This window comes from Drosophila subpulchrella, chromosome 2L, assembly GCF_014743375.2.
Source record: "Drosophila subpulchrella strain 33 F10 #4 breed RU33 chromosome 2L, RU_Dsub_v1.1 Primary Assembly, whole genome shotgun sequence".
In the NCBI taxonomy this organism is placed as follows: Eukaryota; Metazoa; Arthropoda; class Insecta; order Diptera; family Drosophilidae; genus Drosophila; species Drosophila subpulchrella.
In genome coordinates, this window is record NC_050610.1 from 21,901,649 (window position 1) to 21,914,037 (window position 12,389).

The window sequence follows — 12,389 nt, forward strand, 5'->3', positions numbered from 1 at the left end:
TTAGACTTAAGACTGACCTGAACACATGCTTACCCTCTTTTATAGGTTGTAAAGTGTACTTTTATCACCAACGCAGCGAAAGAATGTTAATGAATAGATATGAAAGCCACTTTAGATTAAAGGCATGTTTAGATTTTTTAATGGAAAATAGTTTATTTTTAATACCAGCTTGCTAATGAACAATTAGAACTTTATTCTTGAATTTATTTAAATATATATTTTTCCTCGTGTTTATTAATGCATTAAATTCTTTGAATAGCACTTAGGATCCAGGGCTTATATTCAGCCACATTAACATAGACGCCAGGGTAACCAGGAAAGGCACAACCCTTACCAAAGCTTACTATGCCAACAAGTTTACCATCGGATACCAAAGGACCACCAGAATCATGTGTGCACGCGTCTCTTCCAGGACCAGCGGCACAGATCATATCCTTGGTAATATCAACCACCTGACGGTAGGAATTCCGGCAGGAATGCCAATCCGCAATGGACACCGCGGTCTCTAGTAAAATGTCGGATTGTGGTTGCTTATATCCAACACGTCCCCATCCAGAAACCGAGGCGGGAGATCCAATTGGGGGCGTACTATCTGCCAGAGGAATGGAACGTACTGTATCATCCATCCTGAGCCTGGAACTCAGTCGAATCACGGCAATATCGTTGAAAGGTATCTCGTTTATTTCATGATAGCCTTCGTGCACGATGATGTTTGCTATTTCAGCCACCTGGCCTCCAAAGTTCCTATTCGTAGCGCCAACTCTCACCGTAGAGCCGTAAGGATGTTGGGGAATGCAGTGTGCCGCTGTTATAAGGATCTGGTCACTATAGATCGCAGCACCGCACTGATGTATGCCATATTCCTGGATAGAGGCCTGCCAAGGTGCTGAGGAAATGGGCACTGGGTAACCTCCCACAATTCTCTCGGAGATCCTTCCGGAAGACACCAGGATGACACTTGAGATCAGAAAAATCCACTGGATGAACATTTCGAACGGCGTTGAAGTTAGGACTGTCCTAAACCCAGGTATGCCCTTCCTTTATATACCGCTATGGCATTCTATTTTTGTAACATACTAACTCAAGAATGTTTATAAATAGTAAGCAATTCAATTACTTAAAAGAAACCATGATAAGTTAGCTTTTAATCTATAAATATAAACTAATTAATTTTTTGAAATTTTTAAGATCTATCTTTAGAATTTTAATTTAGTTTTAGAAACCCAATTAATGTAACCATTGAATACTAACCAAGCTAAAATTGATTTAAAAAAATAGTTATTTTAAACTTAAGCTAATTGGAAAATTCCTCGATAATGTGGGAATACACAGAACCGAATTAAAAATTATTTCACACGCTTGTTTAGAAAATTTATATTATATTTTATTTCTGAATTTCACTTATATTTATGAAATTTATAAATAAATACTCTCAAGTTTTGTATGCAAATAAGTAGTCAGGGATTTTATTAGCTATTACTTTAACTAATTTATTAATTCCAAGATTAAATAACCGATAATATGCCCCCTGCCCTTAAAAAAAACAAATCCTAATTACAGATTTCATTTTGTATTTATATACATAAGATATATTATTTATTTATAATGGCTTTAAACTTTACCAAGTACGCAGCCAGACTAAATTAATATTATTTTATATTTTGTCTTACGAAAACAGAGTTTATTTATAGCAATGCTATATAAACCGATAACCAAACCCATTTTAAAGAAATAAATTTTTTCATTATAAGCATTCTTTTATTAAAGCTTTGTTTAACAAAGTTATTATAGTCTTTTAACAGAACTCAAGATCCAAGGCTTGAGCTCGGCCACATTGGCATAGACTCCGGGGTAATTTGGATGAGCGCAATCCGTTCCGAAGGAGACAATGCCAACAAGTTTTCCATCGGACACCAAAGGACCTCCCGAGTCCCCGGAGCAGGCATCTTTTCCCGGGGCGGCTGCGCAGATCATGTCCCGGGTGATTACTCGTCCATAGGATCTTAGACACTGATTCCGATCCACAATATCCACATCAACTTCGCGTAAGGCAGTTGACATTGCCTTATTAAATCCAACAGCTCCCCATCCTGAAACCGTGGCAGGAGATCTTCTTTTGGGGGAACTACTGGCCAAAGGAATGGGGCGAACTCTGCTATTCATCGTAAGTTTGGACTGAAGTCTAATCAAGGCTATGTCGTAGGACATACTTTTGGCGTTACCTTCGTGCGCCAGTATCCTTGATACCCTCACCACCTGACCTCCGAAATAGGTGTACGATGAACCAACTCTTACGGAATAGATGCCAACATTAGTGTTTTTGACACAGTGGGCTGCCGTTATGATGATATCTTCACTGTAGATGGCAGCACCGCAGCTATGATCTCCAAACTTTTGGAGGGAAGCCTGCCAGGGAACCGATAGGATCGATACCGCTTTGCCTCCAACGATTCGTTCCGGAAGACCTTTGGAGGAAATCAGGGTAACGCTGGAGATTAGAAAAACCCACTGGATGAACATTTCAAAATGGTTTTACAGTTACGAGTGACTTCGGCGAAGGTGTGCACCTTTTTTTATAGGTTGTATACCCTAGTTGCAAACGCAATTCCGTAACTCTAACATTGTAACACAAAAATGTTAATGCATTTTTGAAAAATTAGACACTTGCAAGAAACCAATTACGGAAAGACCTAAAAATATGACAAGTCAACTAAACGAATTTATAAATGGTTTTCAATAAGCCCTTAGCGGCTGTTAGCTTAAAACCTTAAATATATAAATTATTCAGGGTCAGTAGCTGAGTTCCACTCAATGATTTGAAATAGCCATGTCTGTATGTTAACGTCTTTATGAACGTTTACGTCTCGGAACATTATATCAATCTTTAATATATTTTATATAATAAAGTACTTAAATCAACTTAATTTCTCATATTGGCCTTCTTTTGTTAAAGCGTCCTTACAGACGTTGAACAGCATTTAAGATCCAAGGCTTGAGCTCGGCGACATTTGCGTAAACTCCGGGAGACTCTGGATCATCAGATTCCGCTCCAAAGGAGACTATGCCAACTAGTTTGCCACCGGACACCAAAGGACCTCCAGAGTCCCCTGAGCAGGAATCTCTTCCCGGAGCAATAGCACAAATCATGTCCTTGGTGATTTCTCCATTCCAGGAACTCAGACAGTTATTCCAATCCTCTATGATCACTGTGGTCTCCAGTAGGTTCTCAGATGACCCCTCATCAACTCCATTATCTCCCCATCCAGAAACCGAAGCTGAAGATCCAGGGCTTGGAGAAAAGTCCGCAAGTGGAATAGGTTTGACACCGACCCCCATTTTGAGAGTGGATTTGAGCTGGATCACTGCTATATCATTGGATATATCATCGTCCTGATCATAGTCCTCATGTTCCAGTATTTGTGATACCTTCACCACTTGACCACCGAACTCGCAATTAGATGAACCGACTCTCACAGAGAAAATAGAAGGCGAACCATGTTCAGTACAGTGAGCTGCTGATAAAACGATTTTCTCACTGTATATTACAGCACCGCACCAATGAACTCCAAACTTTTGAAGAGAAGCCTGCCAGGGAAACGATTCAATTGGCACTGTTTGGCCTCCCAGGATGCGATTGGAAATCCATTTTGAAGAGATCAGGGTGCCACTTAAGATCAGTAAAATCCACTGGATAAACATTTCCAACTGGTGTTTAAATGAGAAGTGAGAAAAGGCGTACAAATATAACTTTGGTAGTAACATTCCACAGCATAAAAATGCATAACAAGTGGAATGTTAATGAATATTTTCCAATTAGCTAAACCTATATTACAGTCAAGGGTTGGCATTGGTTGAGGTCGTTGGCAATAAAAACGACCATGGCAATAATAACGACTGTTTTCTAAAATTGTTTTATCTACAGTTAGAATGTACAATGTACATATTAGCTTGACTTCAATGTTAAAAACGAATGTTGTTAATGAAATAATAATGGATAAGTAATAGATAGAGGCCAGTAAAAACATTTAAAAGTTGGCTTTAAACACATGCCATTGTGAATTTTTATATGTTTTATTTACTCTTGCACATTTCATTAAATAGATTCAATGGTATTTAATATCCATTCTCGGAAGTAAGGGACACTGGTGAAATCTGCATCACCATCGCACCATTGTGGACCTGATGCGACGACACCCACAAGTTGTTGGTTAACAACCAGAGGTCCACCTGAGTCGCCCCTACAAGCAGTTTGTCCAAAAGACCCGGCAGAAATCACATCCTTAGGTATTTTCAATATCATTCCATCGTTGTCCGACGAATTGATCTCGAGTTGTACGCCTTGAAGATTTACTGGAGAAATAAGCTCGACAGAACCTTTCACATGATTAAACCATAGTGAATATCCCCAGCCAGAAGAGAATGCGGGCGTTCCACGAGCAGGATTCTTCTCGGCCAAAGGAATCGTCTGTACTTTGTGAGTTAACTCTAGAGCTTCACTTAATCGCATCACGGCAATATCGTAATTAAAGTTAGTAATTTCGAACATTTCATGGGTTCGAATGGCTGCCACTTTGACAAGGGCTCCCCCGGAGTTCTTTATTGCAGAACCTGCGCGAACTATAAAGTCTTCGGCCGGAAGTTGTCGTCCATCTTTAGTAAAAAAGCAGTGTGCAGCAGTGGTAGCAATATCTTTGCTGTAAATGGAACCTCCACAAATATGATGTCCTTGAGTCTGTAAGGAAACCTGCCAGGGAGCCTGTTCGATTTTAAGTGCGAATAGCAGTAGAAAGCAGCTGAAGAACATCTCGACTAGTTTGGAAGAGACTTTTGATCACAATGTCTTGACTACGAATAGAAAAAGTCTTTTATAGGCCACGGACAGCATTGTCTTTAAACATTTCCAAATTTAGACCCTGTCCAAAATTTTGTAATGCGAAAATTCGTATATAGTTTTTATTTTCCGCAGCAATATTTTAACCCCTAAGGATAAGCAAATTTAAAAATAAAAATACCTATTAAAAATAATTGCTTAACGTTATATTACAAGTAATAAATAATTTACATTATATATTTAATTGTTTTCTATATTTGTCAAAAGTAGTAATAAGTATTAATGTTATAGGACTAGCACGCTGATACGTAAAGTTTTAATAAAAACAAGGAAGAACGCTAAAGTCAAGTGCATCAACTATCAGATACTCATTGAACTAAGGGGTGCGCAAGGAAAAAGTAAAGTTAGTTTTTTCGAATATGAAGGTCCCCAAATGGTCAGATTTGAACAATTTGTATTGATAAAAAGAAATCATTTTCACGTTTACAAAATCGTTTAAGTCTAGGTCGCCATAAGGATTTTAGCGATAAGGACAGTCGATCAGGCGAGTTTGATTCGGTTTGTGATCCTCGTCAGAAATATAAATGCTTTTTAGGGTCGGAAACGAGTCCTACATTCTTTCTGACAAATACTCTGGAATGATTAACGTGAAATCGATTATTGGAGCATGAATAATTTCATGTACCCCTTGTATAATCGCCAATAAAATTTGAGATTTTGGGGCCGGTGAAACAATTGACCCAGATTTTTGGCCTTATTAGTCGTATTCTTACTGAAAATTAGCGTAAAATGACACCTAAATTGTTAAATATTCAGCACGCTTCATAAAATGCAGCTTTTTCGGTACACAGGGATATTGTATTGCAGCGTGCCAAATGAGAAAAATTTGGAATTTGTATTTGCTTCTACATATTTTGTTTGTGCTCAAGATGCTGTTTCCATGCCGATGATAAATAATAAACCAGAAAAAGACTTTAAAGTTTGTTTTAGACACCTGTCATGGTGAATTATTATTTATTTTTTTACTCTTGTACCTGCATTTTATCAAATAGCTTTAATAGCATTTAAAATCCATCCCCGGAAGTAAGGAACACTGGTGTAATATGCTTGACCTTTGCACGTACCTCCTTGGGCTACACCCACAAGTTGTTGGTTAATTATCAGAGGTCCTCCGGAATCGCCAAGACAAGCAGTTTGCCCAGCAGATCCGACAAGAATTAAATTCTGATGTGTATAATATTTTGTTCCATCGAAGTACGACCAGTTAACTTTAACCCATACGCCATGAAGATGTTCAGGATATGTATACACCACGTTATGAAGACCATTCCAATAATTATGCTGTGCTGACGTTGCTCCCCATCCAGTAGCGTGTGCGGACGTTTCAGGAGCAGGATTATTCTCGGCCAAAGAAATCGGTTGTACGTTGTTGGTAAACTCCAGCGGTTCACTTAATCGCATCACAGCAATATCGTTAAACGTATCTTTGTAAACATAAGTTTCAAAGGATTTAATGGCTGCAACTTTGACAAGTCTTCCGCCGGTGTTTTTTAATGCTGATCCAACTCGAACTTCAAAATCCTTGGCTTCAAGTCGTCCTTCTTCGTCAAAACAGCAATGTGCAGCAGTTATTATAATATCTTTGCTGTAAATGGAACCTCCACAAATATGTCGTCCTTGAAACTGTAAGGAAACCTGCCACGGAACCTGTTCGATATCAATGGACCTTCCTCCGATAATGCGTTCTTCCGGTTGGGGTACTCGTCCTGCAGATAGGACATTAAGTGCCAGTAGCAAAAGAAAGCAGCTGAAGAACATCTCGACCAGTTTGAAAGAGACTTTAGATCACAATGTCTTGACTACGAATAGAAAAAGTCTTTTATAGGCCACGGGTATCACTTTTTACATTTCCAAAATTATACCCTGTTCTAAAATTGTAAAATGGGAACATTCTCTAAATGATTTCATTTTCACATTTACGATAAGCAAAAAGTAAATAATTGAAAAAAGTTAAGCTAATTATAGGTGTTCAATTACCTGTTATGACAAACGAACGACTTACCACTTATTGGTTTTCTATATTTGGCGAAAGAAGTTAAAGCAACTGCTCCTATAAGATAAGTAACCATTCTGGTGGTTAGAAAAAGTGCTTTGCAAAGAAATGTATTATTTTATTTGCGTTCTAATTTTATGATTATTTTTAATCACCTATTTTAATGCAGGTGTAATGTAAAACATTATTCCCAGTATAAAAAGAATATTTCCTTTTTGGTTTGATTTTTAAAAACAACGAATATCAACATTCCGTTAAAAAATAATATTTTCAATAAGAACAATCGTATAGAAAATGATTAAAATTTGTATATGCATCTTTTAATGATTTATAAACAATGCTTTAATGTTTTAATCGGTTAAAATAAATATGTTTTTGTTTATTCTTAAAAACTTAATGAATGAAAATCATTTGCCCCTTTGTAGCTTAATAATTAATCAGTACTAAACCAAATAAAAACGGGCAGACATACTTCTTAACGATTGAGGCTTTGTTTTATTAAGTAAGTGTGTAAGTGTGTAAGAGTGTAAGTGTTTCCGACCCTTTAAAGTATATATATATTTTTGATCAGAATCACTAGTCCATTCGATTTGGCCATGTCGGTATGATCGCAATGATCTCTGAAACTATAATAGCTAGAATGTAGGGATTATGTTTGAAGATTCTTGGGCTTCCTCCGCAACGCAAGGTTGTGTCACCCCCACTTCAACGCCCATAAACGCCTACAGCGTTAAAAAATTTCCAGCGCTCACGTTTTTGAGGATATTTTTTAGCGTAAATAAAAATTTATTTTATTGGTCAATACATTTATCTGCATTCCAATACTCATAACAGTCGCTACATTAATTAACAAGTTATGTATTACTTAGTCAATAATTGAAAAGGACTTCCATGGTCAGTAGTACCGGTATCATATGCCATGTGGCGCCCCCTTAGGCATTCGACGGTCTATCTTGTTTCCACAATTGAATATTTTTCTGTAAAAATAACTTTTCTAACCTGCAGAAAGTTTACTTATCTTATAGGACTAATTGCTTTAACTTTTTTCGCCAAATATAGAAAACCAATAAATTCAAGAGGTTAATCGTTCGTTTGTCATAACAGGTAACACCTATAATTAGCTTAACTTTTTTCAATTATTTACTTTTCAATTTGCTTATCGTCAATGTGAAAATGAAAACATTTTAAGAATGTTCCCATGTTACAATTTTAAACCAGGGTCTAATTTTGGAAATGTTTAAAGATATCCTCACACAAAATAATGATATCCGTGGCCTATAAAAGACTTTTTCTATTCGTAGTCAAGACATTGTGATCTAAAGTCTCTTTCAAACTGGTCGAGATGTTCTTCAGCTGCTTTCTTTTGCTACTGGCACTTAATGTCCTGTCTGCAGGACGAGTACCCCAACCGGAAAACCGTATTATCGGAGGAAGTTCCATTGAAATCGAGCAGGTTCCGTGGCAGGTTTCCTTACAGTTTCAAGGACAACATATTTGTGGAGGTTCCATTTACAGCAAAGATATTATTATAACTGCTGCACATTGCCGTTTTACGAAAGAAGGTCGACGACTTGAGGCCAAAGACTTTAAAATTCGAGTAGGATCCGCATTAAAAAACTCCGGCGGAAGACTTGTCCAAGTTGCAGCCATTAAATCCTTCGAAATGTATGTTTTGAATACAACTGAGAACGATATTGCCGTGATGCGATTAAGTGAACCACTGGAGTTTACCAACAAAGTACAAACGATTTCTTTGGCCGATAAGAATCCTGATCCTGGAACTCCCGCATTCGTTTCTGGTTGGGGAGCAACGTCAGCACAGTATAAATTTTTGAATGGTCTTCGGGACGTGGTGTATACATATCCTATAAATCTTCAGGGCGTTCGGATTCAGATCAATAAGCCGATAAACATTTTCGGTGGATTACTGGCTTCTTTACGTCAGGACCTAATTACCGCCGGAGCTTTTGGACAATCTACTTGTAGTGGCGACTCCGGTGGACCTCTGGTTGTTAACCAACAACTTGTGGGTGTCGTCTCATCAGGTCTGGAATTGTGCGATGCTGAAGCCGCTTTCATCAGTGTCCCCTACTTCCAAAAATGGATTTTACATGCCATTAAATATATTTGATTAGGTGTACAAGAGTATTAAAAAATAAATATACATTCACCATGAAAGTTGTATAAAGTAAACCTTAAAGTCTTTTACTGGATTATCTTCTAATATCACATAGCTAAGAAATACAATGACATGTTTTGTTATACAGGAACGGACTAATTTATATCGTATAAATTGTAATATATGAGCCAATGAGTATGGAAATACAATATAAAGTATATCACTGTGTGACGAATGACACCGGGAAATTACGCAGAAACAAAATATTGTTTTGTGCATTCGTAATAAGTATGAAAACGATATTACTTTAGTAGAAATACATTGAGAGTCTGTTCGGTTATTGAGAAAATTTAAAAAGCAAGTTATTTAAAGGATGGTATTTATTAAAAACAAAAATAACAATTGAAAGAAAACATTGCTACGAATCTAAAAAGGTGTATAGGGCAGATCAAGATTATCTTAATTGTGAAGTGCTGTTTGTCTCGAAATAAATATTAGGTGTAATCGGTACTTTTAAATATAATTTTTTTTAAGAAGGTACAAGCCTCCACAAAACATTTAGAACTGTGTTTCTGTTCTGTAAAAATATTTTTTTTGTAATACTCCGCTTTTATAAGGGGTGCTCTTTAGTTTTACACAAAACTTTTGCAACCAGCAATTTTAATAGCTATTTTACAAATTTATGTATCAGAAATAATTCTATTCTTTCCAAAGTCGAAAAAATGTAAGTAAATCAACGATAGATATGGTGATTTTCAAGATCATTTCTTGCAACTACCCTTTACAATTATAATTTGCTTCCTTAACAAAGTGAATTCGATATTAGATTGCTCTCCCGGAATGTTTTGTTCTTCATTAATAAATGCATTGTGCTTTCACTGACATTGACTTGCCTGTCGGCAGCAGAAAGTTGCATTAATCATACGCCCCGTGGGGTGCATGGTGTTGTACTCTAAATGCTATCACACATTTCCTCCACTTTTTGGCGCCTGAAGCATCCATCAAATTAATGGAATTTCATATTTGCTTGGCTCTTGCTTGCTCGCCGAAGAAATTTGTTTATTCAGCTAAAATGCTATCGAGTTTTAAAACCCCCTCCCCTCCTTCTTCAATCCTGCTGATGTAGTTAGTTCTTTTGGCCGAACGTAGTTCTTTTTTAAAAATATTTTTTAATAGAATTACTTTCCAGACTTTTGAACAGCGTAACTGAAAATGGCCCGCGGCCAAAAAGCTGCTAGCTATGAACAAAAGCAATTTAAAACGCTGACTCATAACCGATGTGGTCGCAGAAACAAGTTTGTTTGAAAATTTTATTGAATTAAACCAATTTCGTATGCAAGTGGGGCAGTCCCTCGATGGGATTAGGATCCTATTCTATTCCAGGAGCACTACAAAAAATGATGCATCTCAGACATGTATCTTACTAATTGTTTAATTGTAGATTGCTTTAAATGTACTTATTATATTAATAATTATAATTGTAAGGCTTAAAATTATCAATAAATAATATAGATGCTATAAATTTCTAACTGTTGTCTATTAATTTTTAAATATTTTATAGTGGAAAACAAATTCTTTTAAAAATATATTAACTTGATAGTTGAACTTAAGATTAAAGGAAAGTTAAATCTTAGAGTTCAGACACTGACATATTTTGATAAATGGATTTTTCTAAGTATTTTAAATATTATATCCATATTTTTCATGATAAATATGTGTTTAAAGTGTTCTCTCCTATAAGAACAATTTGTTTGCTGTGCAGCTTAAATTCCGATCACGTTTTCCCCCACGCAGTTCGATGTTTAAAACGCTTTTCCGGCCAAAATTCGCATAGAATGCAATCAGATAGTCATGCACTTGACGCTGGGTCAAAATGCCCAACGGGCTGTTATCCTTGTCAACAACTATCGCCTTTCGGGGTGGAGGTGAGAACGGGGTCTGGGATCTGGGGAGTCAATTTGGTCGGGGGAAAGGGGAATGGGTAGCAGATACTACTGCCCCGGGGTTCGGTTAGTTAAGCTAATTTCACCAGGCGTTCCATCGAATTCGGCTCTTCGGCTGGCAAGTCAAGTGGCCGGCTCCAAGTGAGCATTGCACTCGCCCAATTAAACTCGACCCGAAATCCGGCTAAAACCCTTGACGGGGCCTGCAGATGGGAGTTACTGGCCCGAATGGTCATTACTCATAGTTATGGACACTAATCGGAAGCACTCGGAAAAGCAGTGGTATCCGAAGGATTTATTTTCCAGGTTCGGTGGTTAAGTCTGTACAGACTTAAGGTAAATAATTTACACTTTAAAATAAATATTTCTTTTAATTAAATATTAAAAAACATTTTCTATATTCAGTATGTTTTTCCGATTTTCCTCAATAGTTAAATCATTTTTAATCTATCCGTTAGATTTACCCGTTCCAGCTTGCACCTTTAATCTATTTACCTGTTATGCAAACTTGCAGTGCAGGCGGCAATTGAATGATAACACAGGCAGCAGCTGCAACGTTAAAACTAAATTGGCCAACGAGCTACCAAACGACTGCGTGTCTGCTGAGCTCCCGATTTCACCTACCCATTCTGGATACTGCTACCCGTTTTTCCGCTTTTCATGGAAAGCCCCCCTCTCAAAATCTGTGGGCATTTTTGGCAGCAAATTGAAATGAAAATCTCGCCGCGGTTCTCTGGCTTTGTTCGCCGGTTGGCTAGCGGACGAAATCTGGTGGCTGGCTGATAAAAAGCGATGGGGGATGGGGACCTGCATAGAACTAAGTTTCAGGAGAGTTCCAAAAATCACAATATTTTAAAAAGAATTGGAGTTTAATATTAGGGATCAGTTATTACCTTCATCCTCAACATAAAAGTAATGATTTCCATGAAAAATATTATCTTATCTTAAAAGTAAGCTCTATAAATATGATATCAATAAATGTAATGTATAATATATATATATAATGCAATACATAACATTCTTAAAATATTTTTGATTTGATATATAAACAGAATGGAATATAATATTGTTGTTGGATCTATAAATTTTTTTTGCCAATTCCAGCGTTATAGAACCTATAATAAATTTGGATAAGATATTAAAATAATGATATGGTGTATAAGAACAGCCTTCAACAGCCTTATAATTGCCCTTTATATAAACAAAATGGAATGTAATCTTGTTTTAATGCCTTTACAATGTTTTTTTTTTAGAAATTCTAGCTCTACAAAACCCCTAATATGGTTAATATGGTTTATAGGAACAACCCCCACAGCCTCATAATTGCCCTTTATGTATTAATTTAGTTTTAATACCTTTACAATTTTGTTTTTTTTGGAAATTCTAGCTTCACAGAATACCTAGTAAATTTGGGTAAGGTAATAATATGATGATTTGGTTTAT

General features: G+C 36.7%; 6 protein-coding genes across 6 annotated transcripts; 1 reads left to right on the forward strand and 5 right to left on the reverse strand.

The window, feature by feature from the left end:
• Nucleotides 1–186: 186 nt before the first annotated feature.
• On the reverse strand, nucleotides 187–1,000 carry LOC119547093 (trypsin delta-like). Its single transcript, XM_037853792.1, has one exon. It carries the CDS (start codon nucleotides 987–989, stop codon nucleotides 243–245), a length of 747 nt encoding a protein of 248 aa, XP_037709720.1. The 5' UTR covers nucleotides 990–1,000; the 3' UTR covers nucleotides 187–242.
• A 736-nt stretch (nucleotides 1,001–1,736) lies between these two features.
• On the reverse strand, nucleotides 1,737–2,532 carry LOC119546900 (trypsin delta-like). The gene has a single exon (XM_037853522.1). The coding sequence runs from the start codon at nucleotides 2,518–2,520 to the stop codon at nucleotides 1,786–1,788; it is 735 nt and encodes a 244-aa protein (XP_037709450.1). The 5' UTR covers nucleotides 2,521–2,532; the 3' UTR covers nucleotides 1,737–1,785.
• A 426-nt stretch (nucleotides 2,533–2,958) lies between these two features.
• On the reverse strand, nucleotides 2,959–3,699 carry LOC119547966 (trypsin beta-like). Its single transcript, XM_037855016.1, has one exon. It carries the CDS (start codon nucleotides 3,697–3,699, stop codon nucleotides 2,959–2,961), a length of 741 nt encoding a protein of 246 aa, XP_037710944.1.
• Nucleotides 3,700–4,032: 333 nt separating this feature from the next.
• Nucleotides 4,033–4,831, reverse strand: LOC119547407 (trypsin alpha-like; the record flags this gene model as incomplete). The annotated part of the gene is made up of 1 exon (XM_037854256.1): nucleotides 4,033–4,831. A coding segment is annotated over one exon (738 nt), but the record flags the coding sequence as incomplete, so codon positions are not given.
• Nucleotides 4,832–5,848: 1,017 nt separating this feature from the next.
• Nucleotides 5,849–6,676, reverse strand: LOC119547345 (trypsin alpha-like). Its single transcript, XM_037854157.1, has one exon. It carries the CDS (start codon nucleotides 6,647–6,649, stop codon nucleotides 5,876–5,878), a length of 774 nt encoding a protein of 257 aa, XP_037710085.1. The 5' UTR covers nucleotides 6,650–6,676; the 3' UTR covers nucleotides 5,849–5,875.
• Nucleotides 6,677–8,199: 1,523 nt separating this feature from the next.
• Nucleotides 8,200–9,015, forward strand: LOC119546390 (trypsin alpha-like). The gene has a single exon (XM_037852630.1). The coding sequence runs from the start codon at nucleotides 8,227–8,229 to the stop codon at nucleotides 9,013–9,015; it is 789 nt and encodes a 262-aa protein (XP_037708558.1). The 5' UTR covers nucleotides 8,200–8,226.
• Nucleotides 9,016–12,389: the final 3,374 nt, after the last annotated feature.

Coding starts and splice junctions, on each gene's coding strand:
- LOC119546900 (XM_037853522.1), bottom strand. CDS start 2,520: ATGTTCATCCAGTGGGTTTTTCTAATCTCCAGCGTTACCCTGATTTCC.
- LOC119547966 (XM_037855016.1), bottom strand. CDS start 3,699: ATGTTTATCCAGTGGATTTTACTGATCTTAAGTGGCACCCTGATCTCT.
- LOC119546390 (XM_037852630.1), top strand. CDS start 8,227: ATGTTCTTCAGCTGCTTTCTTTTGCTACTGGCACTTAATGTCCTGTCT.
- LOC119547345 (XM_037854157.1), bottom strand. CDS start 6,649: ATGTTCTTCAGCTGCTTTCTTTTGCTACTGGCACTTAATGTCCTATCT.
- LOC119547093 (XM_037853792.1), bottom strand. CDS start 989: ATGTTCATCCAGTGGATTTTTCTGATCTCAAGTGTCATCCTGGTGTCT.